The sequence below is a fragment of the Leptonychotes weddellii genome, chromosome 16, assembly GCF_054177405.1.
Source record: "Leptonychotes weddellii isolate Sample4059 chromosome 16, ASM5417740v2, whole genome shotgun sequence".
In the NCBI taxonomy this organism is placed as follows: domain Eukaryota; kingdom Metazoa; phylum Chordata; class Mammalia; order Carnivora; family Phocidae; genus Leptonychotes; species Leptonychotes weddellii.
In genome coordinates, this window is record NC_138384.1 from 25,371,039 (window position 1) to 25,398,508 (window position 27,470).

Sequence of the window (27,470 nt, forward strand, 5' to 3'; positions counted from 1 at the left end):
TGCTGCTATAAACATTGGGGTGCACGTGCCCCTTCGGATCCCTACATTTGTATCTTTGGGGTAAATACCCAGTAGTGCAGTTGCTGGGTCGTAGGGTAGCTCTACTTTCAACTTTTTGAGGAACCTCCATACTGTTTTCCAGAGCGGCTGCACCAGCTTACAGTCCCACCAACAGTGTAGGAGGCTTCCCCTTTCTCCGCATCCTCGCCAACATCTGTCGTTTCCTGACTTGTTAATTTTAGCCCTTCTGACTGGTGTGAGGTGATATCTTACTGAGGTTTTGATTTGGATTTCCCTGATGCCGAGTGATGTTGAGCACTTTTTCATGTGTCTGTTGGCCATTTGGATGTCTTCTTTGCAGAAATGTCTGTTCATGTCTTCTGCCCATTTCTTGACTGGATTATTTGTTTCTTTGGGTGTTGAGTTTGATAAGTTCTTTATAGATTTTGGATACTTGGGCTCCCTTGTCTTATCTTTGATATTGGTAGCAGCTTCATTTCTTTGCTGCTGCAGACTTTGTCAAAGTCCAGACAGCGTTGGGGACCCATGCTCCCTCTGTACCCCAGGTTTTCCCTGGCCCTGTTCCTTAAGCCCGAGCAGCTCCGTACTGTCTGTGGTGGCGTTTCTCTTGCAGCGCTCAGATGGCATCAGGCCTGCATTGAACAGTCCTGTGGAAAGGCCAAACGGAGACCAGGAGGAGGGAGAAGTTTCTGTGCAGGTAAGGTTGCACCCTGGAGAGAGTGTGTATGGGTCCCCGGGGGCAGTCCTGTGGTGCCTGGCGGTGGTCTTCAGTCCTGCCTCTGATGTTCATGAGGCCTAGGGCAGGGGTGGCAGAGAAGGCCCTGTGCCACATCGTCTCAGGATTTCAGATTAACAAACCAAGCTGTGCCCACAACATGGCCTGCATTTCTACCCAGGGCCTGCAGCCAGCTCCCTGGGCATTATCCTCAGGACCCGGAGGAGAACGGAGTCATGCTGTCCCCGGGCCAGCTCTGCCACCTTGAGCTTGAGCACTAGGAGGGGCAGAGGGAAACCGGGCATAGGCAGGACTCAGGGTGATTGGACATCTGAACCCAGAAGGAGACCGAGTGGGGCTCAGCTCTCTCGAGTTCTTCCCCACAGCTCACTTGCCCAACTCGGCATTTCCAGGTGCTTCCATGCACTTCACGCAGATGAGACCCTCTGAGTGGTGTGGAGGTGGGGAGGAGTGTGGTTATCCTGGGAGCCAGCTCTGCGTAGATACGCACATGGGTGACTCGGGTGGCCACCCCTTTCACAAGCAGCTCCTCTGTATGGTTTCCAGGGCAGAGGCGCTCCCCTCTGCACACACTTAGCCCCCTATCCTGGGGGTTTGGTTCACACCCCTCATCTATAATTCCCATTTGCTTAATCAATGACCACACTTTCCAGAAACGTTCTTAAGAGACTGGAAAAACCCCGAAACCACCCTGTCATTTTGTGTCTGTGTTTGTGATGTGGGGCTTCCCAGTCACGGGGCTAGGGCCCGACACCTGCTGCCACCTTGTCCACCAGGGTCTCTTGGGCACTTTTTTTTTTTTTTTTATAGATTTTATTTATTTATTTGACAGACACAACAGCGAGAGAGGGAACACAAGCAGGGGGAGTGGGAGGTGGGAGAGGGAGAAGCAGGCTTCCTACTGAGCAGGGAGTCAGGGTGCTTCTTGAAGCAGCTGCTTTAATGGTTGAGTGACATGGAAGCTGCTTTCACCTTGCGTGTTTTTCCCCACAAGTGGGAAACCCTAAGACTAAGACTTTTTCAAATCCATTGCTGAGTTAAGTTTTTCATATCCAAATCCGTGTTTGGATTGGGCAGCATTTGTAAAATGGTGCCTGGCTTTTGAAGAAGGGATTCAGTTTTGCATTCCTGGGATTTTGGATAGTTGGTCCAGCCTAGATTTGAGTGCTGGGCTGGTTGGGGGCCCCTGGGGGGGAGAGCACGTTCAATTTCTGTCCCGATTCCCCAACTCTGTTTTTACAGTTAATGTGAAGATTTCTGAATTTTTTCTAGCACAGTGAAGGAAAATTACTTATTTCACGAGGAACATTCTCAAGAAGTAAGAAGTCCTTGGATAACAGTCTGTTAGCAAAGACCGCGATGTAGCCCAAGCATGGCATTAACTGTGCTAGTACTGAGTACAGAGTCTCTCCCCTGCCCGAGCTCAGGCTGGCTTGGAAGCCGGCGGGCTGGGGGTGGGCATGTTTCCTTCCTTCATCTCCTTCTCCATTCACCAGCTGCTTTCTACCTCCTCCAGAGTCAGGCTCAGGAGGAGGGTGGCTCAGGCCACGTGACCCCAGTGTGTGTGTGTGCGCGTGCGCGCGCGCAGGTATTACAGTTGTTATCTTACAGATCCCCCTGCCCCATCCAGCACTGGCAGCCCTAACTTGGACTGGCTATTTATGACCACCCCTACCTTTGTGGAGGCCATATCGCCCTCCAAGTGGTCCTTTGGGCAAAGTGTTTCAACAACCTCAGGCTGCAGGGCCTGCAGCAGGGCCTTGGAGTCCATGCCAGTTGAACTTGCTCCCCTCGCGGCCTTTTTTTATCTGCCACAAGCAGGTTTCTTTGTCTCGAGATTCCTCAGGTGTGTTGGTCACCACCAGTTCCCAGGGCCTCAAACTCCAGGGAATATTAGTCTGGACACATGGCTGCCTTCAAGTCACCTCGCTTGCTAGGCTGAAGGCAGGGAAGGGTGGTGAAGGTGTGTGACAGATAAGTGCCACACAGAGGAAATCTTACAGATAGGCCAATCTCTCAGCCTCTTCCACCTCAACTTTCTTGTCACCTAGAGGTAGGTGCTGGGCTGACACTGGCCAGCCTGGGTCCGTCCGGTAGCAGGAGCATAGATGGTCTACGTGTGTGGAGGCGCTTGGGCATGGTCTTAGTGGTCAGAGCTTCAGCCAAAACTGAGAGAGTCCCATTTTAATATCCTGTTATACAAGGAATCATGTGATTTACAGCTGTTTAAAAAAAGAGCCTTAGAATTTATCCCTTTTAATCTGCCTGCCTCAGTTTTCAGAGTCAAGTGAAGGTGTAAAATTTGTGCAGTAAATGTGATAAGACTTGTTTAAGTGTTGGAGCGATTTGTAGAACTGAACAAAAACTTCCCAGAATGCAAACTTTATTATTTTCTGAGAGTACGGTTTCAAGGTGCCTATGTTTTTCATACTGGTAATCCTGTACAATAAATTTCACTAAGACTGAACATCTCGCTTGAGCCAGGTGCTATTCCTAGTGGTGCACAAGCCGGATGCAGCAGCCTGCCTTTCAGGAGCCCACATCGGCCATTGTACATACGCTGCTGGTTCCCCACCTGGCAGCATACCTCCCCGTGGGTCCAGAAGAACACTGTTTGGGGCACTTAGGTTGGGTGGGGAATCTGTTGGGAGGGTGGCCTGTGGTCACAGTGGTCCCTCGCTTCCTCTGTGCCCAGACTGAGCGTGTGCCGCTAGACCTCAGTCCCCGGCTGGAGGAGGCCTTGGATTTCGGTGAGGTGGAGGTGGAGCCCAGTGAGGGGGAAGACTTTGAGGCCCGGGGCAGCCGCTTCTCCAAGTCTGCGGACGAGAGGCAGCGCATGCTGGTCCAGCGTAAGGATGACCTCCTGCAGCAGGCGCGCAAGTAAGTTGATCCTCTGGCTCTCGCTCATAGAAATCTCCAGTCACAGCCCGGGGGCCCAAAGGCCCTCGTCACGTCAGGCCCACGTCGTGCCTTTTTAAACAGATGGCCAACAATGAAAAACCTTTAGAAACGTTCAGATTCCAAACCTCTCTTGGAAAACCAAAGGGCCTGGGCCTAACTGGTAACCTCCGGCGGGCTGGTCGTCTTCCGAGGACGGCTTCGGCCACACTTACTCAGAGCACCTGTGTGCTCCTGGGACCTGAGCCCTTCGTGGTAGTGAGTCAGATTCTCTGACCTCCCAGAGGGAGCACTGTCACTGCATTCACGTGACAGACGTCAGGCTGACAAAACAGGCCCAGAGAGGCTAAGCCCGGCCTGCTGTCCGCTCCCAGGCGCGCCCTCCTGGCCACCGTGCCTGCAGCTGGAGCTCGGGGTGGCCCTTGGCCGGCCTCGCCCCTGCGGCACAGAGCGTCTGCTCCTGTCCGGGGCCACGTGTCTTCTGCACGGGCTGCTGCCGAGTCACCGCCTCACGAAGGTGCCTGCGAAACGGGGGGGTGACAGATGAAGACACGGCCCGTGTGTTTCTGCGGGTCTGTGTTCCGGAGTTTCCCTCGCCCCTCACGCAAGTCCTTTGGGTTTTGTAGGCGTTTCCTGAACAGAAGTTCTGAAGTCGACTCAGCCTCCGAGAGCTGCCTCCTGTCAGAAGGCACGACCTCTGACCCCGTGACCCTGCGTCGGAGGATGCTGGCCGCGGCCGCCGAGCGGAGGCTCCAGAAGCAGCAGACCTCCTAGCGCTCGCCCGCCGCCCCCCGCCGTGGCCTCCAGCAGCGCCGCCGCCCAGGCCCGGCTGCCCCGCTCTGCGCGCGTCCGACGAGGGGCTCGGCCGCGCCGCGCTGTATAAAGCATGTGGTCTAATAGTGTTTGGACGGCTGACAAACTTAATCCTTTTTGTAATACTTTCTATGTGACATTTCTCTTCCCTTTAGAAACACTGCACATTTTAATTTGAGGCATGATCTCTTCTGGCGTTGACTGCACTTCTTAGGGGTGGGGTGACCGAGAGAAAGAGGGCGGCCAGAGACCCCCGAAGCCGGCAGCTCCGATTCCTGGGTCGCAGCCGCTTGGAGAGGGCACCGCGGCCGCTGGCGTCCTTAGCTCCAACTCTGGCAGGCAGGGCGGGGGCAGGGCTCCTAGAGAGCCGTGTGGGGTGTGCGGCCCGGGCCCGACTCCTCTGCCGGGTACTTTGGATTGTCAGACTGCTGCTCTCAAAATGCTCCTGAGGCCAGAGCCCCAGGCTCCTGGAGCCCCGGGCCGGCAGGGCATCTTGGAAAGTGACTCTTGGTTTGCCAGGTGGAGCAGAGGAGGGGAAAGGCCAGGGCCGTAGAGTGGGAGGAGGCGGCCTGCCGGGTCCCAGTCCATCTGGGACTGGCCGCCGAGCCCTGACCCGATAACGCTGGTGCTCCGGCAGCTCACGAGCACCCCTGCGTGTCTGTCCCCAGCTCGGGAGTTCACAGCCCCCCACCCCAGACATGGGGGCTGAGCAGCAAGCTTTGGGTTATGGTTTGAATTCCTTGGGCAAGTAAATGAGGTGATGCCGAAGTCTGTGGGTTTGGTCCTTAGAGAAAAGGAGGGCCTTATAAACGGGGCCAGTCACTGTTAGAGGGCTTTCTTGGAGAAATAAAGATCTCTTTTGTATCTTCCCTGGAGCTCTTCATTTTCATCACTTTGCTCCTGTTGGTTTCATTAAACATAGAAAGGTAAGATGTTGAATCCACCTCCCTCGGAGCAGACCCAGGTCCTGAACCTGTTCTTCAAATTCTTCACACATTTAACCTTGAGGATTTGAAACATGCAATCACAGGCTACATAGTTCGGTTTTATGTCCTCTTGGATTAGGTTCTTTTTTTTTTGATGTTTTAAAACATAGTTTTATGGTAGTCCTTTGGGAAGAACCCAGTATTATCTAAAATTATTGGCAAAGTTAACTGTATTTTACATAACTAAAGTTTTTGGAATGTTGACAAGTAATTGAAAAGAGTGATGAGTAAATGTTTAGGCCAAGATAATTTATTTGAATAAATCTTTCAAAAGCCTTACCTTGAAATGCTGTTAGTAGATTTCTGTGATTTTTTTTAAAAAATTGGTTTTGTTTTGCTGAGAGCATAGCTATTTGTTTTTATTGTAAAACAATAATAAAAACGCAAACTCTTCTAGTGTGTTGTGTGTGGCTGGAAGCTCAGGCAGTTTCTTTCCGAAGGGCCGGAATTGGATCCCACTTTGGTTTCTGTTGGAGCGTTTTTTCCCTGTCCATACACCCTGCATGTTGCACACATTAAGGTGACCCTAATTCCGTGTGTTTTTAGGTTTCAAATGTGTGAAAAGAGGGAATGGCTTGGAGACCATTTTAGAGGGTGTTGAGACATTGGAATAAAGCAATCCGACCGTGATCAAAGCAGAGACCTGCCTTCCGTAGCTTCAGTGACCCCAGAAGAGAAGTCCTAAATGCACCCTTAGAATTTGTACCTGGATAGTAAAAGATCCTGGACACCATATAGTCTCTTGGCTTTTGTCACTTCTTGGGGGCATCTGGGACCGAGGCTCAGGGCGGTGGCAGGAGGCCAGGCCAGGGTCCTGCCACATTGGGGTGGGGGGCTCCCATCCCGCTCTACCTCCCGGGTGCTGGCTGGCTCCGGGCCGTGGGCACCAGTTCTGTGCTCAGCCGTGCTGGCCCAGAGCGGAGGCCGGGCTGCGGGCCCAGGTTTGTCAGCTGGGAACAGGGCCTGGGGTGAGTGGCGGTGGAGTAGCCCTTGCCCTCTCTGCTCTTCTGGAATTGGTCCGTGTTACTCCCTCCGTTTTCTTACGGGCCCAGTTTTGTTGACATTTTAGGTTCTCCTCAGTCCTGCACCGCCCCCCGCTCCCCCTCCCCCACCCCAGATTTTGAGGCCTTTATGAACCACAGAAAGGTGGTCCTCGTGGATGTCTTACTTGTGCTGGTAGAGATCCTAGGTGTCCAGTGGCCACACGGACCCGATTTCCCGCCGGAGCTGTGTAGACCATGTGCTCTCTCATCTTCAGCCAGCAGACGCGGTCAGGGGTGGAAGGCAAACTGAGCGCTCCGCCGAGCAGGGCCCAGCACGCACAGGGAGCCGCCGCCTTGTGACCAGCTTGTCAAGCAATAACCTCCGCCCGCCTGCCCTGACGCCCTTCATCGCCTGGAAGCCTCCATCTCTCATCTCATCACCCCTACTCGTGTTAGGTGAGAAGTGGTTCCAACCCGACTGCGAATTAGAGTCACCCGTGGAGCTTCTAGAAACCGTGAGGCCAAGGTTCCGCCCCCCTGCTCCTTGTTCTAATTGACTTGTCTTTCCTGCACTGTTTCCCCCAAAATGCTTCCTGACTTCCATTTTAAGGAGGATAAGGCAGAGACCTGTTTGTTTTGCCTACAAAACTCATTTGAAAAGTAGGAAAGAACACCGCTAGAATACGGCTCGTTTTTAGGGAACTTGAGGTAGACAGAGTCACGGCATTCTTCGACCTTGTGTCTGCATCCTGGTTTGCCCCCCAGGCCGATGTCATGTCATCCAGCTGTGGACCATGAGTGCGACCTTGCCATCACGTGGATGGTGGTGGGGCCTCCCCCTGCAGGCAGGTCGGGGCGAGGGTTGCTGGTGGGAAAAGCAGGGGAAGGGGAGGTGCGGCCCGGCGGAGGAAGGCCAAGGGTGCCCGACCAGTTCTTTGCAACAGGGAGAGTTAGCCTCCTGTTATTCCTAGCTCTGTGCGACAGTATGGACCTCTACCGCCATCCCCACTCAACTCAAAAGACCCTTGGGATTGCTAGTGGGAGTGCGTCCCGGGCTGGTAACTCCCATTTGTTGGTGTGTGGAGAGGAGTCAACCAACTGACCTCTTCACGGCCCTCCTGTCTCCCTAGATGGCTGTTGCGCTGACCGCTTGGCTAAGAAGTGATCCGTGGACATGATAACAAGGACTTTGCTGGCTGGGTCCCCTCCAGGTCCCAGTCTCAAGCAGTTTGCTGGTTATTACAGCACAAGCCTGGCGAGCCAGGGGCCGGGGGGATAAGGCCTGCAGCCTGGAGGAGCAGAGAGTCCAGGCTGAGCTGATCTCAGTTGTCCTGCATGTTCAGCCTGCGGTGGGCCTCCTGGCAGCCAGGCGCAGTAGGGGAGGCTTTTAAAGATGTCCAGGTGGATGGATAATGACCCCTTGGGTGCAGAAGGCCCAGACAACTTAGCCTTGTTTGTTAGGACCAACCACCCACCTTCCCACTTCAGTGGAACCACTGGTACAGAAGAAATAAGACCCTATCTTAGCAGAAAGTTTGGAATTACCTGCTTTGCCCACCCCACCCATTTTTTTCCCCCTCACCAGCTGAGTGAGGAGAGGGGGGGTGGGGGCCTCTGCAGGTGGGAATGGCAAGCCCATTCCTAGGCCCTCCTTGCTCCCAGGTGGCTGAGCTCAGCAGGCTCCCCTTGGGCGGGGGGGCAGCACGGGGCGGGGATGTGTGTGTGGGGGGATGTGGATGTAGAGAAGGCCTGGGGTGGTGGTGGGGAGAAGATCCTTATCTGGCATTTGCAGCCCTACCCGCCAGCCTCCCAGTGTTTGTGGCCCAGTCAGATCCCTCCTTCCCTCCTGTCAGAACGAAGCCCGAGGGTGAGAGACTCAGGAATACAGACAAACATTCTCTTTATTGAGCTACACATGAATTTTCCATTAGTCAGAGAAGTAGACTGGCAGTGTGTAAGATATCACAGAAACCTCACCGATTGGGAATAGAAAGGCTTAGAAAGACCCGTGGGCTTTTTTTTTTTCTTTTTTCCTTTTTTTCAAGTTTTTTTTTTTCTGTATTTTTAATTTTTTTGTGTGTTTTGTCTTTTCACCTCCTCTTTATCTGAAATGGCCGTGACTGGTCTTCTTCAGCAAATAGTAAATCTGAAAAGTGACACCGTGAAGAGGTTGGGGGTTTGGATAGTAGAAATGACATAGGACTGATCATGGAAACTGGCTTTCATGTAAACACTACATTCCATTTGTTTTTAAAATTTTTTTTTTGTTTTTTTTTCCATCATGTGGTGTTTAAAAATTTTTTTTTGTTCTTTTTATCTGCAGCACAAACATCCCCACATGAGAAGGAGCGAACACAGGTCACTGAAACAAAGGAGAAGGCAGAGAGGGGCGCACACACACAAAGGGAGCATCCATCTGAGAGACTGAGAAGCAAAAATGTCAAAGGAAAAAAATCCACAACCCCGTTTCCCAAAGACTATGAAAGCTGATCTGGTATGTGATACAGAGTGCTCATCTGGACAAAAAACAAAAACGAAAACGAAAACAAACAAAAAAATCATAAAGGGAATCTGTAGAAAGGAGATTGGTGGGAAAATCATTTTCCATACGGCTCTGTTTATATGTTTGATCGGTACTCCTTTTGGCGGCTACTGGCCAGTGAGAGCTGTGCTTTTCTAGGTGAACCTGGAGTGAGCCTGGGGCTGGCTGGCTTGGGGGGTGGGGGTGGGGCACTCTGGGAAACACAGCCTGAGCATGCTCCCCAGAACCTGAGCCCCCAGGAGGGGCGGGCAGACAGGTGGCAGCTCTGCAGGTGCACTGGGGGCCCCTCTACACTGGGGATGGGTGGGGTGCGGGTACAGATGTGTATGCTGCTTTATTTCCAAAAAAAAAAAAAAAAGAGAGGAAAAAAGACAAATATGGATGAAATGGTGAGTTTTCCTTTTTCTTCTTCTTTTTTTTTAAGCTACAAAGCACATGAGAAATGTTCTTTTTTTCCTTTCAAATTCTAAATGTAAAGACTCAACTAAAACCAGATTCTACAGCATTCTACAGAAATACACAGCCATCAGTCACTCTGGGGTCGTAGGTTGGACAGGGGCTTGATACAGAAAGGCTGTGTGTCTTACAAAGGCCAAAAGGTCATGCTACCAGGAGATCAACGTCAACAGCAAAGAGTCCGTGAAGCAGTCTGTAGAGAGAGAGATAAGGGGGTCCAGTCTGACCATTTTCTTTGATTTTAAAAACCAACCAACCAAAAAAAAAAAAAAAACCCGAAAAAACCCTAGAATTAATGTTTAATAATGTTGGGGTGGGCAAGATGGGGCAGCATCACAGGAGGGATCAAGAACTCCAGGGGAGCCCAGCCCAGGCCCCCTGGGAGGCCTCACCCTAAAGGACCCTGATTCTGGTCAGGCTTACATTAATCCGGCCCTCCCCGGGCCACCGCTGTCCTTCTCACCTCCCCCCTGCTCCCTCTGGGCCCTTCTCTTCTCCAGGGGGCTGGCTTCAACTCTGCAGGTGAATTGCAGCCCTGGTCTCAATGTCCCCTCCCCTCAGCTGCTTCTAGGAAGCAGGCCAAGTCTCCCGTTCCTCGACTCTCGCCTTTGAATAAAGAAAACTCAGGAGACAGTGGATTGGCCGGAGCAACGATTCTTCTAAATTCTTGGAATTAACAACCACTGCCACCCAAGAGAGAAGCATCCTTAGTTTTCCTGTTGTTGGGAGTAGAGGGTAGGGAGAGGTTTAGGGTGTTGGCCAGTTTTTGAAGGGCTTTGGAATTTGCATGAGAGCAGGACAGAACTGAGACCGCGCAGCCTCGGGGGGCGGGCAGGGGGCAGAGAAGCCGGACTCATGCCAGGCCTTTCTTTGCCCCTCCCTCTGCTCACAGAAATGGGTCTCAGAGTAAAATCACGTGGCTGTTCTTAAAAGGATGGACTCCCAAATCAGGGCCCCCATCACGACGTGTGTGTGTGTGTGTGTGTGTGTGTGTGAGCGCGTGTGCACGCTCGTGTGCTGTCCCGGAAAACCCCCGATGATCTATGGGATGGCGGTCAGTTCTGTCCAAAGCTCTTTCTAATACAAACTAAAAAGATTTTTTTTAATATATATTTGTATATATATAAGGTCTTGTTATGCCTTTTTAAAGTTTATTTACCAACTTGCATTTGTTAGTGGGGGGTGTGTGTGTGTGCGCGCGTGCGCAAACTTCTCTGTGAGTGCTGCGGTCATTACCAAATAGGTTGCTATACAGGACAAGAGGTCAGTACAAGCCGCAGCCCCGCAGGTTGTTGGCAATGATTATGTCAGTGACGGCGTCGAATACCACCTGGATATTATTCGTGTCTGTGGCACAAGTCATGTGACAGTAAATTTCTTTGTTGGGTGAGCGGTTTTTGCTTTCAAATTGTGCTTGGATGTAGGCGGCCGCGTCCTCGTAGGTATTGGGGCCTGCAACAAGACAGAACAGGGGAGAGGCCCCGGTGAGAGCTGCGGCGGCAGGGGGGCCAGGGCCGGGGGCTGGGAACCCCCTCCCTGCCCAGGTGCGGGCTGTGGGGTTCTGGGCGTGGTCGCATCTTTCACTAAGACCACGTCAGCTTAGCTCTTGCCTGGCTCTTGCCTTGGTAAGGCCTTTGACTGGTTCCGCACTGGATCTGCCCAGGAGCCCTGGGAGGGCAAGGGCCACAGGTCACCCCTTTTGCTTTCTAGGCGAGCACACTGAGACTGGGGCCCGGGGCTGCCCGTCCCCACACTCACCTGTGATCTAAACCAGGACAGGGAAGTCTGATGGAAGAGCTCCGGGGAAGGGGGTGCCCCGGGATTCGTGGCGTCCCAGACGGTGGCGGGGGACGAGCTGAAGCCCCTGGACAGGGCTGGGGGGTGGGAGCAGTGGTCTCCCCTGGGTGGGAAGCTTAAGGGGCTTGCTGTTGTAACTGGCTCGTCTCCCCTCCACAATCCCTTGGCTGTCCCCTGGGGTCCTGGCCGGTGCCTGGTAAGGACAGTTTTCCAACCAGCTACAACCCAAACCTTTGTGGCTCTGCCCTGCAGACAGCCGTCAATGACCATGGAAGGTGGACCAGCACGGAATTGCCGAAAAGCCCCATCGAAGGAAGATGCCCCATTGTCACAAGCGCAGCTGGGATCTGGCCAGCATGGAAGCGATCGGATCTTTCTCCCCCTGCCCTAGCCCACCCTGGCCCACTCTCCAGCCGGAAGGTGTGAGCCACGGGGGCGGACTGGGGCTCCGGCCTTCGGTAGCCAGATTAGCGAAGAGGAGGGGTCAAAGGTAAGGGGTGGGGAGGTCTCTGAGGTGGGGGGGCAGGGCAGAGGCCCCTCCTCAACCCCACTCTCGGCTGGGCACCAAAAGCAGAAGAGCCCGGAGGGGCAAGTGTGGCAAAGACAAGTCAGTGGCAGCTTGAAGACTAGACTCAGCACGGGGGTGGACCCCATCAGGGAGCTTCCTGTCCAGAGAGTGCCAAGACTGGGCGCTGATGGAGGTGAGAAGCCTGCGGGGGCGCCCCACCCAGATGGCGGGGGTGCCTGGCTGTGGCTTTGTAACGTCTGCGGGGTCAGCACCCGGCCATCCGTTCGAGCTCCCCTTGCACACCCAGCCGCCCCCTGTCCCGGCCCCTGCCCCTCAGCTTGTTCTGTGTCCCACAGGCCTTGGTGCCCCACGGCACCACTGTGTCGGTGACCATTTGTCATCCATCATGGGGGGGCAGTTTGAACTCAAGCTGGATTCCTCTGGAGGTCCTAGAAACACCCATGTTTCTCAAAGTCAGGCTGACTTTCTCCGGGGGCGCCAGAGCCCTATACTCCCCGGCACCAAGACTGACCAGTCCTCGGACCAGGTCCCAGATTGGGCTCCCGTGGGGCTGGACCCTGGGGACAAGGAAGAGCCTGAGGGTCGAACCTGCCCGCAAGAGTGGCACTGGCCTCAGGAGGCCTGCTGGGGCCGGTGGCTTCCAAGCCACTCTCTGGGCACCACAACTTTCTAAGGACCTGAATTGGTCCTGACGGGCCTCAGCTGAGGCTGAGGGAGCTCAGGAGTGTCTGAGGAGAGCAGACTGCAGCCAGGCCGCCCCCAGGCAGGGCCCCCCTCGGCCCCGGGGCAGCCGGGGGCTGGGCCTTTCCGGCTCGCCCCATGCCCTCCCGGGCTCCCTCTAGTCTCCATGGCCGGTTGCCCCTTTCTTCGTTTCCATCCTCGGAGTAACACGAGGACAGTGACAGCCAGCGGTAAGTACGCCTGGCACCTGGCTCTGTTCCTTCCATTTACCCACACGGCCACCCCGAGCGTGGGCAGCCTCGTGCCCGGGTGGTCGGTCTGCCCACAGTAGCAGGCGTCCGGCTCCAGGAGCCCGCGCCCACCCTGTCTCCCCATGCCCCGGATTCGCCAGCCGTGCCGAGCATCAGGGAGGGGACAGGCTGATGGGCTGCCTCTTCCTCACGGTAGAGGGGGCTGGAGGGCCCGCACCCGTCTCTTCGGGAACCCGGCTGGGTCCGGGGGCCTGTATAGCCCTGGGAGCTGAGTGCAGCCCGTCTCCCCCCGGGGCTGTCAGTGTGTGGGTTCCCGGCGGAGCCAACTTCTGACAGGACATCCTCCTCCACGGCCCGGCCCGAGGGCCACTAGAAGCTTCCCGGTCCCCAGAGGGATGGAGGCTGGGCTCTGCTACCCCACTAGCGCCGGCCAGCCTTCACCAGCAGCCCAGCAGCCGCCCTCCATGCGCTGCTAGAGATGGCCTGACACCTCATCACCCCTTCAGAAGGAGCTTCTGCACGGGGGTCTGTGACGCATCCTCCCGGGAGCCTGATGAGAGAGAAGTTGCCCCCCCAGAGAAGGCGGGAGAGAGGCGGCCAGGGGTGGAGGAGGCTTGCAGAGAGCTGGAGTGGTTTGATGTGAGGGAAAGGCCAGGGCCATAGGAAGAGGGGGACAGCAGGGATGGTGGGGGGATGGCTGGGGGAAGGGGGGGGCAGGTGTGGTGGGGGAGGGGCAGGAGGGCCGCACACCATACACTCGAGCAGGTAGGGGCTCAAAAGCAGCCTGGACCGCCTTCCAGGCCATGTGCCCACGCTTGCGAATTCATGCCAAGGTGCTGTGCGGCCCCGCAGCCTGCCAGCGCAGGGCTAAGGGCAGGCCACTGGCGAGCCTGGGGAGGCAGGAGAGTTTTTCTAGACGGTGAGCAAGATGAAAGGGGAAGGCTGTGGTCCTGTCCTGCCTCGTGATTCCTGCCAGGGTGCTCTCGAGTCACGTGACTGCGACACCAGTGGATCGGGAGGGTCCGTTTCCTCCCCACCGGCCCGGGGCCGTGTCCTGGGAAGGGCCCAAGTGGGCCACACCCTACCGTGTGTCTCCGCGTCCCTGTGGGACTGGGGCGGAGGCCAGGCAGCCCGACCCCAAGCCCATGGGCAGAGGCGGGGCCTCCCCGACACCCACCTGTGTATTCAGGAAAGCAGATGGTCAAAGGTGACTTCTTGATCTTCTCACCAAAGAGATCTTTCTTGTTGAGGAAGAGAATGATGGAGGTATCGATGAAGAACTTGTTGTTACAGATGGAGTCGAAGAGCATGAGAGACTCGTGCATGCGGTTCTGCAGCCCCAGGGGAGGGAAAGAGAGCCAGACAGACAGCGGGAGGGACAGACACGGAGACAGGGAAAGAGAAGAGAATTAGGTTTTGAGAGGGAGGAACGGGGCTGCTCAGCAGCTCAGGCGGGGGCTCCTGGGCCCCCAGGGCTCCTTCGAAGGTGACAGTAGAAACGCGACCTGTCACAGCACAGGGCCGCTCAGTCCGGTGCGGGGCCGTCTATACCGTTGTCCCGGGGCTAATGGCAGAGACTGGACTGAGACCCAGCCACTGGATGGTCTCCCCGCATGGGCAGGTGTGTAGGGGTCGGGGAGGTGGTGCTGGACGAGCCCGTGAGCTGGGTTGCGGCACTTCCGGCCCAGGTCTTTCCCCTGGGGCCCTATCTGTGGGTGGAAATGTCCTCTGGGAGTGGTGAGGGACGGAGGGGAAGTCACTCCAGGCTCTTGCCAGCATCCTTGCATGCCACCACTGTGGGGAGATGGTCCTGCCCAGGCAGGGGCCCCTGGGGGTCTGGCCAGACTTCCTCTGGCTGGGCCAAACTCAGCCACGTCTGATGCTGCACGGAGTTTGGAGCAATGCAGACGTGAAGTACCGTCTTGCACACACGAATCTGTTTAGCAAAGGAGTGACTGTGATGGCCACTCCCAATAGAGCAGAGCCTGAGGGGGGGCGGCCCTTTGCCCTGGGCAAGGACTGGCTCATTCTACAGTGGGGTGTCAAGCACATAAACTTGGGTAATGTTTCTTGGCAATGCAGGGGAGCACGTGTCTCTGTGAGCGAAGCCATTTCTGCATGGGAAGGTGGTTCCTCCCAGCCCCAAACCCTATGCTCACAGCTCAGGCCAGTTGCTGGAACACGAGCTCAGCTGCCCCTCGGGAGCCTGCACACTAGCGTGGTTCTCAGCTCCTCTGCGAGCTGCAGGAAACGGCCCTGGCCTGCTCTGTAAACCAGTTCAGTAAACACCTATGATCCTGTTACCCTCCCCGCCTCAACCGGCACATTCTGTTCTCAGCCCCCCAAAGTTGGCCCACCGCCTGGACAATTGCACTCAGGGAGGCTCCCCGGGGCCGTTCAGATGAGGACGGGTGGAAGCCCAAGGCCGAGGGCTGGGAACACTCAGGCTCCCGGCGCCACCTCTGGGGGCAGAGAACAGATGCTCCGCCACCCAAGGACTCACTAGGAAAGGGCCTCCCACCACACAGAGCCGCCTGGTCCCATAGCCGCTCAACCAGGAGCTGGAAGCCCACAGCCAGAGGCCGGCTCCCAACTCCACTGCACCACTGTCCCGAGCATCGTTTTGGTCTTCAGACACTGGGCGATGTGGCGGGGACATACGCTGGAGCACTCCCAGGACCAGAAGGGATCACCAGAGTGACCTGAGCCGAGTGGGGACTGCGTCCCGTTGGCACACGGGCTGGCCCGAGAGCTTGCAGGAGAAGTGGGGGCCAGCCACTTATGCCCCACACGTCCACTCTGCTAAGGCTCAGCCCCTCCACGGCCTCTCTGCCCAGGGCTGCAGGGCACGTGCATGCACCTGCTCTGCCCAGCAGCACCAACTGGATTTGCGTGCAGGGGCCCCTGCTGGGCTGCTGGGAGGCTGTGGGAACGACCAGCTCAAGTCCTGCTCTCTGAGAGCTCACAGTCTAGTTGGGGGGACAGTGCGCACACTGAAAAGGTCTTCAGGGGGAAGAGGCGCTCTGCAGGGTTGGACCTGGTTTTGTAGGGAGGGTCTTGGAGGAGGGCTGATCCTGGAGGCTCGGGGAGAACCGTGGGGGGGGAGGCGCCGGCACTGAGCCCCCTCCACACCCGCAGGCCCGACCGCCCTCCCTCTGCATGCGGACCGGAACACACCCCCCGTGAGCCGGGAGCCCTGCTTGTCCCTGCGAGCTTCCCCGGAGAAAAGAGACGCGGGAATATATGCCAAATGGCGAAAGCAGCACTTGAGAAAAGGGAAAGAAGCCAGAGATCACGACCAGGTGATGGCCATGCCTTCCTGCCCGCGGTCGCCTTCCTGTCCCCCCCCCATTCCCTGGCCTGGGCAGTGGGGGGGCTGCAGCAAGCACACTAGGACAGGAAGGTGGGCTTGTGACCATCCCAAGGGGTCAGCGGGGGCAGGCCAGCCGCCCCCAGAAGCGTGTGCCCGTTGGCTGGGTGGCCCGCAGGCCTGGCCCTGGGACCGGCCGGGGCCGAGCACGGGGACCTGTGTCATGTGGGTGCTGATGCAATGCATCATACTGGCGCTGGAGAAAGCTGGCACTCCTTATGAACGGCAGGTCACTAATGAAGACATTACGGCAGTCAGTAAATTCTTACAGTAACTAGAGATTTATTAAACCAACAAGTCACTCTTCTTACAAAATTACAGTTAATGTGGGGTGGGCGGCGGCGGGGCTGGGAGGTGGCCGGCTCCCCTCTGCCTGGGATGGGGGTGGGAGCGTGGGGAGGAGGCCTGGGAGGGGTGGGGATGGGCCAGGAGAAGAGCGGAGGCAGGAGGGATGGGAGTGGGGAGGCGGGGAGGGAACGGGTCACAGCAGTGCTGTAAGGGGTGTGGGCTCCCGCAGGTGGTCTTGGAGCACTGGGCCCGGGGTTGAGCGCTTCCCCTCCAGAGGAACCCCCTCCCCATCTCTGATGAGAGGGCCCAGGACTTAGGCCTCTTTCTGCTTCTGTCCCAGCCTGCCCCTCCCTTGACAGGGGTGTTTGGCTGGGGCGGGGTCTGTCGGAGCCCTGAGCCCCCAGAGGGAAGGCCTCTGGGCAGGGTGGCTCAGGACCGGCCTCACTGGGGAGTCGGGGGCGGCAGCTCCCAGCGTGGCCCTGTTCCCTGGTCTGTGTGTTGTGCCCTGGGCTGCCGTAGGTTTGGGCGCTGATCGGGGGCGGCGGGGGGGGGGGCGTCTGTGGGTGCTTGCCCCTGGCACCCCAGATTGAATCCATGGTGGCCACAGAGCCGGAGCCTCGGGCCTCCGTGCCTGAGAGCTGCCAGGTGCCCCTAATAACTCCCAGAAGCTCGGAGAAGAACAGATGCAGCCTGACTTCCCAAAGGGGGCTGGACCGAGCCCCACCTGGTCTGGAGCAGGGGCTGAGTCGGGACTGTGGCCGGTTTACTTACCAAGAGGGTTGAGGAGCACTCTGAGTGAGGCTAGGGGGAAAGAGGGAAGGTCAAGAAGGGAGGCGGGGGTGGAGGCAGGAAAAACTTGGCAGAATCGGCCACTGCGCCACTGCGGGGTAACTGTGAACACTCCTGGGGGCGGCCCCTCCTTACTGGGCTCATGCCGGCAGAAGGGAAGGGCCTCGGAGACAGGACTCCCGGGCCTTCCCTGTTGGGGGTTTACAGACAGCCCGCCTACGAGGGGTCCTGTGGCGGGTGGGGGGGTGTCTCTTGCCACTGCTGCACCCCTCCCCCGCCGCGGGAGACTCACTGTTGCCCCGGATGGTCGCGGAGGGCCCGGGTATCTCCGGTTCCCGCAGCGGGGTGTGGAGCTGGGCTGCCGGGAGAGGCACCGTGGCCTTCTGCCTGGGCTCTGCCACCATTCCTGGGTCGGAGCTCACGGCTATAGACCCCGAGAGGGGAGGGGAAGGGGCCAGGGCCCCTGGCTTCTAAAGCCTCCATGGAAAATGTCCCAGGAGCCCAGAGTGTCACAGCTGTCCTGCTCGGGCCTGGGCCAGAGCCCACACCCTCCTCAGGCCGGAGTGCGCAGGTTCACCTGAGCTCCTACTTGGGCCTCGGGCACCGCTCCCTCCAGTCAGGCCGGGAGCCCAGGGGGCCTGTTGGTTCTCAGCAGGACGGCCTGCTCGGCCAAGAGCGGGCTTTCGGGAGGGCGGTCGGTGCGGGGCACAGAACCGCCCCACAGGCATCTAGGCGGCGCGCACAATCGTCATGGGTCTGGCAAAGGTGCTCCTCCTAGAAATCCAGGTGTCCTTAGCCCGCTCAGTTAGAGCCATTCACAGACTTTAAGCATGGTCCTTTTGGGGACACGCATGTGGCCACCGTGGACAAGAATCCGGTCTCTCACACTCTCAACCTCTTCCCCTCACACCCACACCCGCGACGGAGCCAAAACTCGTGTCCCCCTCTGTCATCCCTCCCCACTGTGGCGCCACTGGGAACGACGTGGATGGGAGCTGCAGCGGACGGGGAGGGACCTTCGTCCCGGATACCCTCTCCTTGTGGGTTCCCACTAGACAGCGGGGACCCCTGCGGCAGGGAGGGTGGGACAGCGGGAGCACTGCAAGCAGCAGGGCGGTCTGTGGGCCCAGAAGGACAGGAGGGCCCCAGGCGGCCAGGGGCTCCCACCTCCAGGGCCACAAGCCTCAGAGGTGGGGCTGGCCAAGCGACCCTCCTCTGGGGGCTGCTTGTGAGTGTGGGCTCCCGGGGCGAGCTGGGGGCGCAGCTGACCACCCCCCCCCCGGGTGGGAATGCCGGAAAATACCCGCTATGTCTTTGCTCTTGGGCAGAGCGGCCTCACTGGCCCCGGCCGCTTGTGGCAGGGCTTGGAGACCGCCGGCTCTCGGCGCTGTCCTCTGCCGCGCCAGCGCCCGGGGGCCTCGCACACAGCAAGGCCAGCAACATTGAAGTGCCCTCGGGCTGGCGGGGCCCTTCCTGCAGCCCGGCAGCCCTGTGATTTGCCCCGAGGCGGCCGGGGTGCAGCGCTCAGCGCAGTGACGGAGGGGGCTTACCGGTGGCGCCCCTCCCTGTAGGCATTTGGCACGGGGGTCGGGGGGCGCTGCCCTGGGCCTCCTGTGCAGCCAGAGCTCCGGGGCTGCTGGAACCGAGAAGCCCAGAGCTGTTGCCACGGGGCTCTCCCTGGCTCTGGGGCAGCCCAGGGGGCCGCACTGGGTGTCCAGGAGCAGAGCCCAGAGTGGAGGCTGGGAGAGCAGAGGGCTGGAGGAAGGAGCCAGGGGCCCCTCCAGGGGCACATCTGATTCCCTAGCCTGCCATATGAGCCCCCGGGGCCTGTCTGTGGCCTTGGCTGGTGGCACTGGCCCCCCGAGGCTCCCGGGTGTGAGAGAGAGGCGTGCTGATTGCCCGAGGAGATCCCAGAGTCACCCACCCCTGCCTGCTCAGGAACCTCTGTAGCAAAGCCCCTCCCAGGCCTCCTAGGACCCTCTCTCCAGAGAAGGGGGCGCTGGGTATGCGTCCGAGCCAGCCTGGGCCCCCTCGCAGTGCACATTCCAGCCTCGGTCGGTCCTCCTCTGCCCCTGAGGGCTGGCCGGACAGCACAAGCTCTGCACAAAGTCTGGTTTCTTCACCAAGGCCTCGGCTGCAGGGGCCACATCAATACCTCCCCTGGGCCTCCCCAACCTCAAAACAGGGGGCCCAAGGGGCCGTGCCTGCCCTTGCTGAGCTGGATTCACTGTGACTCGAGAAGGAGAAGCGCGTCTACTCACATTCTGGAGCCGCTGCCTGAGACCCAGGCGCTGGGAGAAAGTGAATGGGTCACCCTCGAGCCTGCAAGCACTGGGTGAGGCCCCCATCCCAGACAACACCGGAGCCGGGCGCGGGACTCGACCCCTCCCACCATCCACCACGTGCCTTTGCAATACCCGTCGCAGAAGCATTTCCAGACCTGTGAGGAGTCAGGGATGGGGTTCCTCCAAGGGTGTGCAAGGGAGGATGGTCCAGATTAGAAAGGGCTTGTGCCTGGGGGCTGAGATCCAGGCAGAAGGAGGAGGGAGGCACTCGCCAAGGTTGAGCCCTGGGACCCCCACGTGCTTGGGCTGGTCCCACCCTGGCTTTTGGTGACGGAGCTGCCCTCGACCAGACAGACCCCAGAAAAGGCTGAGCAGTGGCTCCCGCTGGCCCCACCCCGGCCGGCACCGTGTCCCCCAGAGCCACCCCCACACAGGAGGAGACCCCGGGGCTTCGAGTATGAGTTACCAAGTGTAGCGCATGCCCGTTCCGGGCCAAACGGCGGCCACCATCCCCCCAGGACCAAACACTCAGAGACGAAGCGGAGGCCGCTCAGCCCCCCGGCCTGGCCCCCGCGTTACCGCGTGTTCTGACGTCTGGGGGAGGGGCGGCCCCCGGAGGCTGTGCCCTCCACCCTCCGTGGCGCCGGCCGCAGGTGCTTCGCTGTCAAGTGCAGAGATCGGTGTGAGCGGTGGTGGCGCTCTGGTTCCAGGGGAGGGGCGGGGCAGCAGGCCAGGCAGGGAGGTGGGCAGCCGGGGGGTGAGGCAGGGGCTCAGTAGAGGCCGCAGCCCCGCAGGTTTTTGGCGATGATGACGTCCGTCACGGCGTCAAAGACAAACTGGATGTTGTTGGTGTCGGTGGCGCAGGTGACGTGGGTGTAGACCTCCTTGTGGGCGGACTTGTTCTTGCTCTCGTACTGGGCCTGGATGTAAGCCACGGCTTCGGTGAAGGCACTGGGGCCTGGAGGAGAGAGCAGGTGTGGGCTGGTGAGGCGAGGCCGCCGCAGGCCCGGCCTCCCGCGACCACCCCGGGGGGCACGACCTGATGCGGGGGGAGCGTGACGGCCCAGCGAAGCCAACAGGGGGCTGCGCGGTCAAGTCGGCAGTCCACGTCCAGTTTGAAAATAACGAAGCAAAATATCAAAGCTCATGGTGCCTCGTCTGTATCAAGGGTGAATCTCGTTTCATGAAACTCCTGTTTTCCTTTTGAATCTGCACCCACTGACTCCTGCTGCAAGTGTCCCTTCGTACTGTGGGTCCTACTCGGAGAAGGCGGGCCCTGGGCTGACCCGGCCTGCAGGCCTGTCCTCCCCATGTCCTTTGGCCGTTGCTGGGCGCCCATGAGCCTCCTTGGCCTCCCCAATCCTTCTCACCCTCGCCTTTCTCCCGTTTGCTACCGGGGATTAACAGCCGCCTGGCTCTGTGGCCGGCCTGGGGAGTGCCACGCTGCCCGGTTCCCAGGTGAGCCCAGGGACAGGTGTTTCGGGAGATCAGCTGCTGTCCGGGGAGAAGCAGAACAGGACCCCCGGCTTTGCACTGAAGCCCCCACGAGCTCCGGGAGTCTGGGCCAGGCACGGTGGGGCTGCCACATGGCTGAGGGCCGGCAGGGAGTGGGGCTGGATCTTAGAGCCACAGGGCTGGGTGGGATGGAAGCCTGGAAGGGGCATATCTGGAAGGGGGTCCCAGCCCCTCAGGCACATGGGCACATGGGCCTGGCCTTGAGGGTCTACCAGACCACAGCTCCTTCTGTAATCAGGGCTGGAGGTGAGGGAGAGTGTCCCTGGGACCTACAGGTCATCACTCAGACTTCCTCAGCCCCAAACCAGCCGTGGTGACCGACCCGCCCTGCCTGCTTCCACTGTACCATAGGCCACAGCCCAGGTCACCCAGGGCAGGATCCACAAACCCCCAACTCGTGGCTAAGAGGAGGCTGACTGGTGGGCCTGAGGGTCTTATCTGTCTCTGGTCGCATGCTACTGGGGGCCTGGCCTCTGGGGTAGTCAGCCTGGCCTTGTGGTCGGGGGAGACAGTACTGCTTGCCTGGCCCCAAGTCATGACCCCCACATCTACTCTCAAGGAAGTGGGTTTCAGCCCGGGTGCTCCCCTGACAGGCCCGCCTTGTTGGGGCTCTGCCCCTGCTCTGTACTTTCCAGGCTGGGGCCTGGTCGGGCTGGGGAGGCCCACTTCTCCACCCACTCTCCCCTCTGGCCCGGCTCTGGCCATCTGGAAAAGCCAGTGGGCCACCTTTCCTGGTGCATGGGGCCCTGGTCAGGCTGTCCTCCCTGGCTGCCCGTACATTCCACAGTTGGGGAAACTATGGCACCATTAACAGAGGTGGTCCTGACCTCCTCAGCCCCTCTGCAGGGAGCCCTGGGTCTCTACTGCTCGAGAAGCTCTGTCAGAGCCAATGGGCCACTCCCTGCGTGTAAGAGCCCGTATGGAGGTGTTGTTACTTACAATCACAACGGTAACAGTCCCAGCAAATGTTTAGTGAGCACCTACTATGTGCCAGTTGCCATGCTAAGTTCTCCATGCTCCTAAGCGCACTTTGTCCTCACAGCCAGTCCTGAGGGAGGGCCGCAGAATCCCAGGGATTACATGACCTGCTCTGAGCGGCAGAGCTGGGCATGACCCTCAGGTGCCTGACTCGAAGCCCCAGCTTTTAAGCCCCTTGTCGCCCTGGTGCTGTCACCTTGCTGATAATCTGTGTTTACAGATGACCAAGCCGAGCCTCCAGGAGGGAGCCGAGCGCCCACAGCTCGTGGGTGGCAGAACCAGGCTTCCAGCCGGGCTCCCCCTGACCGCTTGGCCTGCCTCCCTACAGCACATTCAGGGGGCGGGTGGGGGGGGTGCGGGGGAGGCCCGTCTTTTGTTCTGTGCTGGATTCTTCCTCACAGAATGCTGTGCCCCCTCAGAGTCCGGGGAATGCGGAACGGGCTAGGTCAGGGGCGGATCCCCCAGGAATGTGCATGGCCAGAAGCGGCTTCCCAGGCTCCTGCTGTCCCTACCGGGACAGGGACTGTCTACCTGTGTATTCGGGGAAGCAGATGGTTAGCGGGGACTTCTTGATCTTCTCTTCAAATATGTCCTTCTTGTTAAGGAACAGGATGACGGACGTGTCTGTGAACCATTTGTTGTTGCAGATGCTGTCGAAAAGCTTCAGGGACTCGTGCATGCGGTTCTGCAACAGAGCGGAGAGGCAGGTGAGGGCTGGCCGTGCCCGGGGCCCTGGCTCCCCGCGGCCACCGACACAGCTCACCAAGCAAAGGAAAGGCCCGCTGACATGGCCGACTGCACCACCGAGGGACAGAGATGGGAGGACCCGCAGGACAAACGGGACACGCTCCTTACTTCATTCCACACGCAGGCAGGCTGGGGCAGAGCAGGGTGGGCAGGGCGGGTGGGGAATGCTGCCCACCCTCCCCCCCCCTGCGGAGGGCCGCCCTGGGATGGGGCAGCAAAGTCCCCCCGAGGGGCTCCAGCCCATGGAGAGGACATGCACCATGCACGCAGGGGGCGGGGGCAGCACCACCATCCAACACATCTACACGGAACCACGGGCCATGCAGAGTTCTCTACCGGGGTCTCATTTGGTTTCACCAGCGGGGGTAGGAGGGTGCACGCATTCCTTTGGGAAACATTAACCGAGGACGAGGAGATCCTCGAATTAATCCAGAGTTGGAAGCAGACACCAGGGGGACAGCGTCTGGGGGGTGATCTTGCTGTGGCCTTGGTGCAGTTGGGAGATCGAGTTGGTTGGCTGGACCGCGGCTGGGCCGGCGGCGGCTCTGGGTGAGCTAGTTGTTGGGGCTGGTTTCTCAGTAGAGTGGCCAGAAGAACCCCAAGAAGAAACCCAGCAAAACAGATTAACACGGAAAGGAAGATAAAACCCCAGAACACAGGAGGAAAAGAGAGAGGAAAAAACTGAAATACTGCTTCCGCCAGTCTTGGGTCCGGGGAGTCAAGGCCAGCCCATCCTGAGGCCCCCACGCAGGCCGGCGGAGGCCACGGTCGCCCTGGACCGAGGACGAGGACCGAGGACGGCGAGGGTGGGGAGGTGGGAGTGGGCGGGGCAGGCAGTCACAGCAAGTCACCCGGCGGGGCCCTGACAACCTGGTGCTTTCAACTCTTAACTGATGGTTTCGGTTGGAGGGAGGCGCTTCATACCTGCCCAGCTTGGAGCGTCTCTCAGAATCTGCGCATGGTTTTGGCCTTGGTTTGGCAAGTTAAGGCCCTGCAGGCGGCGGTGACGACAGAGCCTGAAGAAGCGATGGTAGACCGAGGCCTGGGGCCGCCGGGGCCACCGGCCTGGGGTATGAGGACAGGATGAAACCCTCGGGCCGCCGGGCTGCAGTGGGCGGGGCGGCCGGCCGGCGGGGGGCAACCCGGAGCCCCCGGCCCCTGGCCAGGCTCCAGGAGCCATCTGCAGACCCCTCTGTGCCGGCAGGCCCCACTCCTGCCCCGGGCCAGGAGAGACGTGCGGGCTGACCACAGAGGAAGTCTGAGGACCAAGGACTGGTCAGCAGGGTCGAGCTTTTGCCTCCCGGGGCGGAGTGTCCGTGTCCCATAGCTTGTCCTTTCGCCACATGCTTGGATGGAGCAGCCCGGCCACGGCCACCTCCCGAGCGCAGAGTCGGCGTGCAGTGGGCCTCACCGCTGCCCACGAGGCTGCTCAGCCACCGGGGCCATCTTACGAAGGAGGAAGGGAGCGGCTGCCCACGCTCCCCCACGGGCAGGGCCAGTGCCGTCTGGCTCCCCAGCTGCCCAGTGTGGCCGTGTCCTGGGCACACAGACATTTGCTTAGTTCTCTGGCCATGGTATTGTTCTTGCTGGGCCGGGCCAATGAGCCGCCTTTGTGAGCGGTGGTCATGTCGTGAAGCCTGTTCCCGGAGGGGCCGCTGCTCTTCCCAGGGGGCACGGGCGGCCTGCTTTGGGGCGGAAAGGGCTCCAGGAAAAGCCCATTCCTGGCCTTGGCTTCCGCAAGGTCCTGTGCTTCAGCCCTTGTGCAACAAGGGCCGGAGAAATGGGGCAGGAAGAGAGGAGAGAGAGGGTGGAAGAGGGACAGTAAAGGCAAGAAGAGAAGGAGGCCGAGGGGCCTGGGGAGAGAGGTCCCCAGAAGCTGTGCTGCACTCAGTAGCCGGGCTGGTGAGGAGCTCCGGGAGGTCCGGGCTGGACGGGGTGGGCAGACTGTGAGGGCTTCGCGAGCACAAGGCCTGGCACCTAACCAGCCCGCGTTCACTGGTGAGCCGAGGGCCAAGGAGCTGGGGGCCCGGTGGCTGCCCCCACAAAGCAGGGCCTTACACAGGTCTACCGACCTATGGTCCCTGCCCTCCTGGCCTCTCCTTTTGCTGCCAGACCCACAGAGATGTCCCTTTGCTTCACCCTGGTGCTCCAGAGGTGAGTGAGAGGCCCAGCCCCATGGCTTTGGAGCCTGGGACTTGGGTTTAAGCTGCTTGCAGGCCCGGGAGGGCAGGTCACAGGGGAGAGGCGAGTTCAGGGAGAGGGGCCCTCCTGCCCTCCAGCTCCCTGCTTACTTTGCAGCCCGTGGCTGGGCTAGCATCGCATTCACTGCCCAGCCCTGCTTCTCACTCCCAGGCTTGGGAGGGAGAAAAGATGAGCCAAGTGGACACCAGACCATGTGGGTGGATTCCACTGCACAGTGAATGGCAGCTTCAAAAGCATAGAGTCAACCGGCGGAACAGTGAGAGATATGCCAGGGCCGTCCCTGTGCAGGGGTGCATGGTGGGGGGCGGCCAGTGAGTCCGGGTCCAAGCGCAGCCCAGCGTGGGCATCTACCCACCTCCCGGCTCCAGGGACCCGAGACGCCACAGCCTGCCGAGGCCACTGAGAGTGACAGCATTACCAGAACGAGCTCCCAGCCAGGGTCCCAGGAACTTCACCCCTGGACAAGGCAGGCCTTAGGGGGCTTTGCTGGAACCCAGCTCAGGGGTGCAGCTGGCCCCGAAAGAGGAAGGGCAAGGCAGACAAACCAGCATGGGATTCACCCCCGCCCACGCCCCCCCGCCGACGGCTCCGGTCCCAGTCTGCCAAAAGCCTCATCCCTGTGCCAGTCTCTCCCCACGGCGCGGCGCCCCAGCCTGCAGCCCATCGGATGCGCCCAGCAGCCCTGCGGGACCAGCAGGCCAGGAGTGAGGCGGAGACAGACCCAGAGAGGCCACCGTGCTCAGGGCCTGCCGTGACGACACACTGCTTCAAGCTCTCAGCGCTGACTTTGAGAGGCTGGGGCCCAGGGTCTGTGCGTGCGTCCCACACAAGGGGCTGACCCCACAGCCAGGACCCCGTGACCCCCAGGGGGTGCCACGGGCTCGTCTCTAGGGACCCCGCGGGTGCACCACGCCAACACCCAGCTTCCCTTGCAGGCTCTGCAGACAGGCCCGCTGCTCAGTGGACGCCCCCCACACTAAGGGACAGTCGCCAGTGACAGAACAACCACCAGCTCCGCTGTTCCGGGCATTGCATGCGCATTCTCCCATTCCTTCGCCAACGGCCCCACGACGAAGGTACCATCGTTACCCCACTTTGACAGATAATAGCAACCGAGGCGGGCTTGCCGAAATCTGGCGGCGAACCAGGAGTAGGCCCAGAGAAAGGCCGCGCCTCTCTCCAGGTGAGGACCTCCCTTGGAGGCCAGCGTGGCCGTCCTCCTCTGAGGAGGGGCCCCGCGCCCCGCTGCCCTCCCCTTGGCAGCCACACGCCGCTCTGGCCGCAGGCTGTCAGGCCGAACACCGGCTATTTCTGTCTTACATACATTCTTGCTTGACTGCACCTGGCTTTCTTTTAGGATTGGCTTAACTCCGCTCTGGCCCGACGGCCCCTGGGCCTCTGCTGTGTTTACCGAAGAGGCACGAGCTGTCCGACGTGGCCTCTCCCGCACCCAAATCCCAGGCCGTCTGCCTGGCCGCGGGCACGGCCCCCCGACGGCCGAACCCCGGCCAACACAGCTGGCCCTGCCCCAGAGCCACCGGGGCCACCGAGGCCGAGTCCCTCCATGCCACCACAGGCCGGGCGGGCCCAGGGCCACTCACCGTGGTCTCGTCTTCATGGAGCACCTGGTCGTAGCCGCTGAGCGCGACGCAGAAGATAATGGCTGTGACGTCCTCAAAGCAGTGGATCCACTTCTTGCGTTCAGATCGCTGACCCCCGACGTCGAACAGCCTGGTGAGGGGAGACAGGGAAGCTGTGAGGGGCGGGCGGTGGGGCCCAGGCGGGTGTGGGGGTGCCTGGTCAAGCCCCGAGCCTCCCGGGGAGTCCCGCTGCAGGTGCCAACGGGAGGACCGCTGCTATCTGCCCCATGACCGGGCTGCGCTCACATGCCGGGGCTCAGAGACCTGCCCTTGCAGCTCGAGAATCTTACAAAGGGGGCGCCTCGGCTGGTCCCCGGTAAACGCCTCCTCTCGGGGCAGCATGCACATCCTGTTCCTGGCCTTCTGTGTGTGTCTGGTCACGTCTGTGGTCTGGGCAAATCCCGGACCGGCCTGGGGGGTGTTGGGTGGGCCGGGGCCGGCAGCCGTTACGTGGAGGGAATGGGAGACACCAAGGCGTGAAGGGCCCGTGGTCCTGGCAAGGGCTGGTATGGTAGAGTGAGGGTCTGACCCGGATCTGTCTTCAAAGCCTCACCTCTGCTCCGTGCCACCCCTCCCCGGCAGATGGCTCCCTGATTCTCCCCCTCCAGACACCACCCCCCAGGGGACATGAGGGCTGTGAGAGGAGACCATGGGCAGGTGGGACCACGTCCTGGAGGTAAGAGGTCGGTCTCCTACCCTCATGCCCTGAGCAAAGACCCACAGCCTCGTGGGCCTAGGCTCTGACCCAGTGTGCACAGGGACCCCAGGTCCTCCCGACAGGAGAACCACTGTGGGCAGAGGCCAGTAAGCTCCGGGCAAGGAAGCAAGTCAGGTTCCCGTCCTACCGCCGCCTCCCATGGGTCCTGCTTCCGCATCTGAAATACAGGGGCATGGCCCCTGGCCTCTGTGACCCTCCACAATGCTTATTCTCACACTCTGCCTGCTGGGTCCCCTCGTGTCCAG

General features: G+C 59.7%; 2 protein-coding genes across 3 annotated transcripts in view; one reads left to right on the forward strand and one right to left on the reverse strand.

Moving 5' to 3' along the window:
• AMFR (autocrine motility factor receptor) overlaps positions 1-5,847 on the forward strand; it is a 46,588-nt gene extending 40,741 nt beyond the window's left edge. Inside the window, exons 12-14 of the mRNA XM_006747553.3 lie at positions 635-718; positions 3,453-3,637; positions 4,282-5,847. Of these exons, the coding sequence (XP_006747616.1) occupies positions 635-718; positions 3,453-3,637; positions 4,282-4,429 (417 nt within the window). The 3' untranslated portion in view covers positions 4,430-5,847. The remainder of the gene's footprint in view (positions 1-634; positions 719-3,452; positions 3,638-4,281) is intronic.
• A 2,473-nt stretch (positions 5,848-8,320) lies between these two features.
• Positions 8,321-27,470, reverse strand: part of GNAO1 (G protein subunit alpha o1) — a 171,828-nt gene continuing 152,678 nt past the window's right edge. The window contains exons 6-9 of one of the 2 annotated variants that reach the window (XM_081806576.1): positions 26,469-26,598; positions 13,871-14,024; positions 10,672-10,887; positions 8,321-9,628 (exon numbers count right to left, since the gene is read on the reverse strand). In XM_081806576.1, coding sequence (XP_081662702.1) covers positions 10,700-10,887; positions 13,871-14,024; positions 26,469-26,598 — 472 coding nt within the window. In that variant the 3' untranslated portion in view covers positions 8,321-9,628; positions 10,672-10,699. Of the gene's footprint in view, positions 9,629-10,671; positions 10,888-13,870; positions 14,025-16,325; positions 20,384-22,449; positions 22,604-26,468; positions 26,599-27,470 lie in introns of those variants that run through there. The other variant, XM_081806577.1, reaches the window with a different exon arrangement.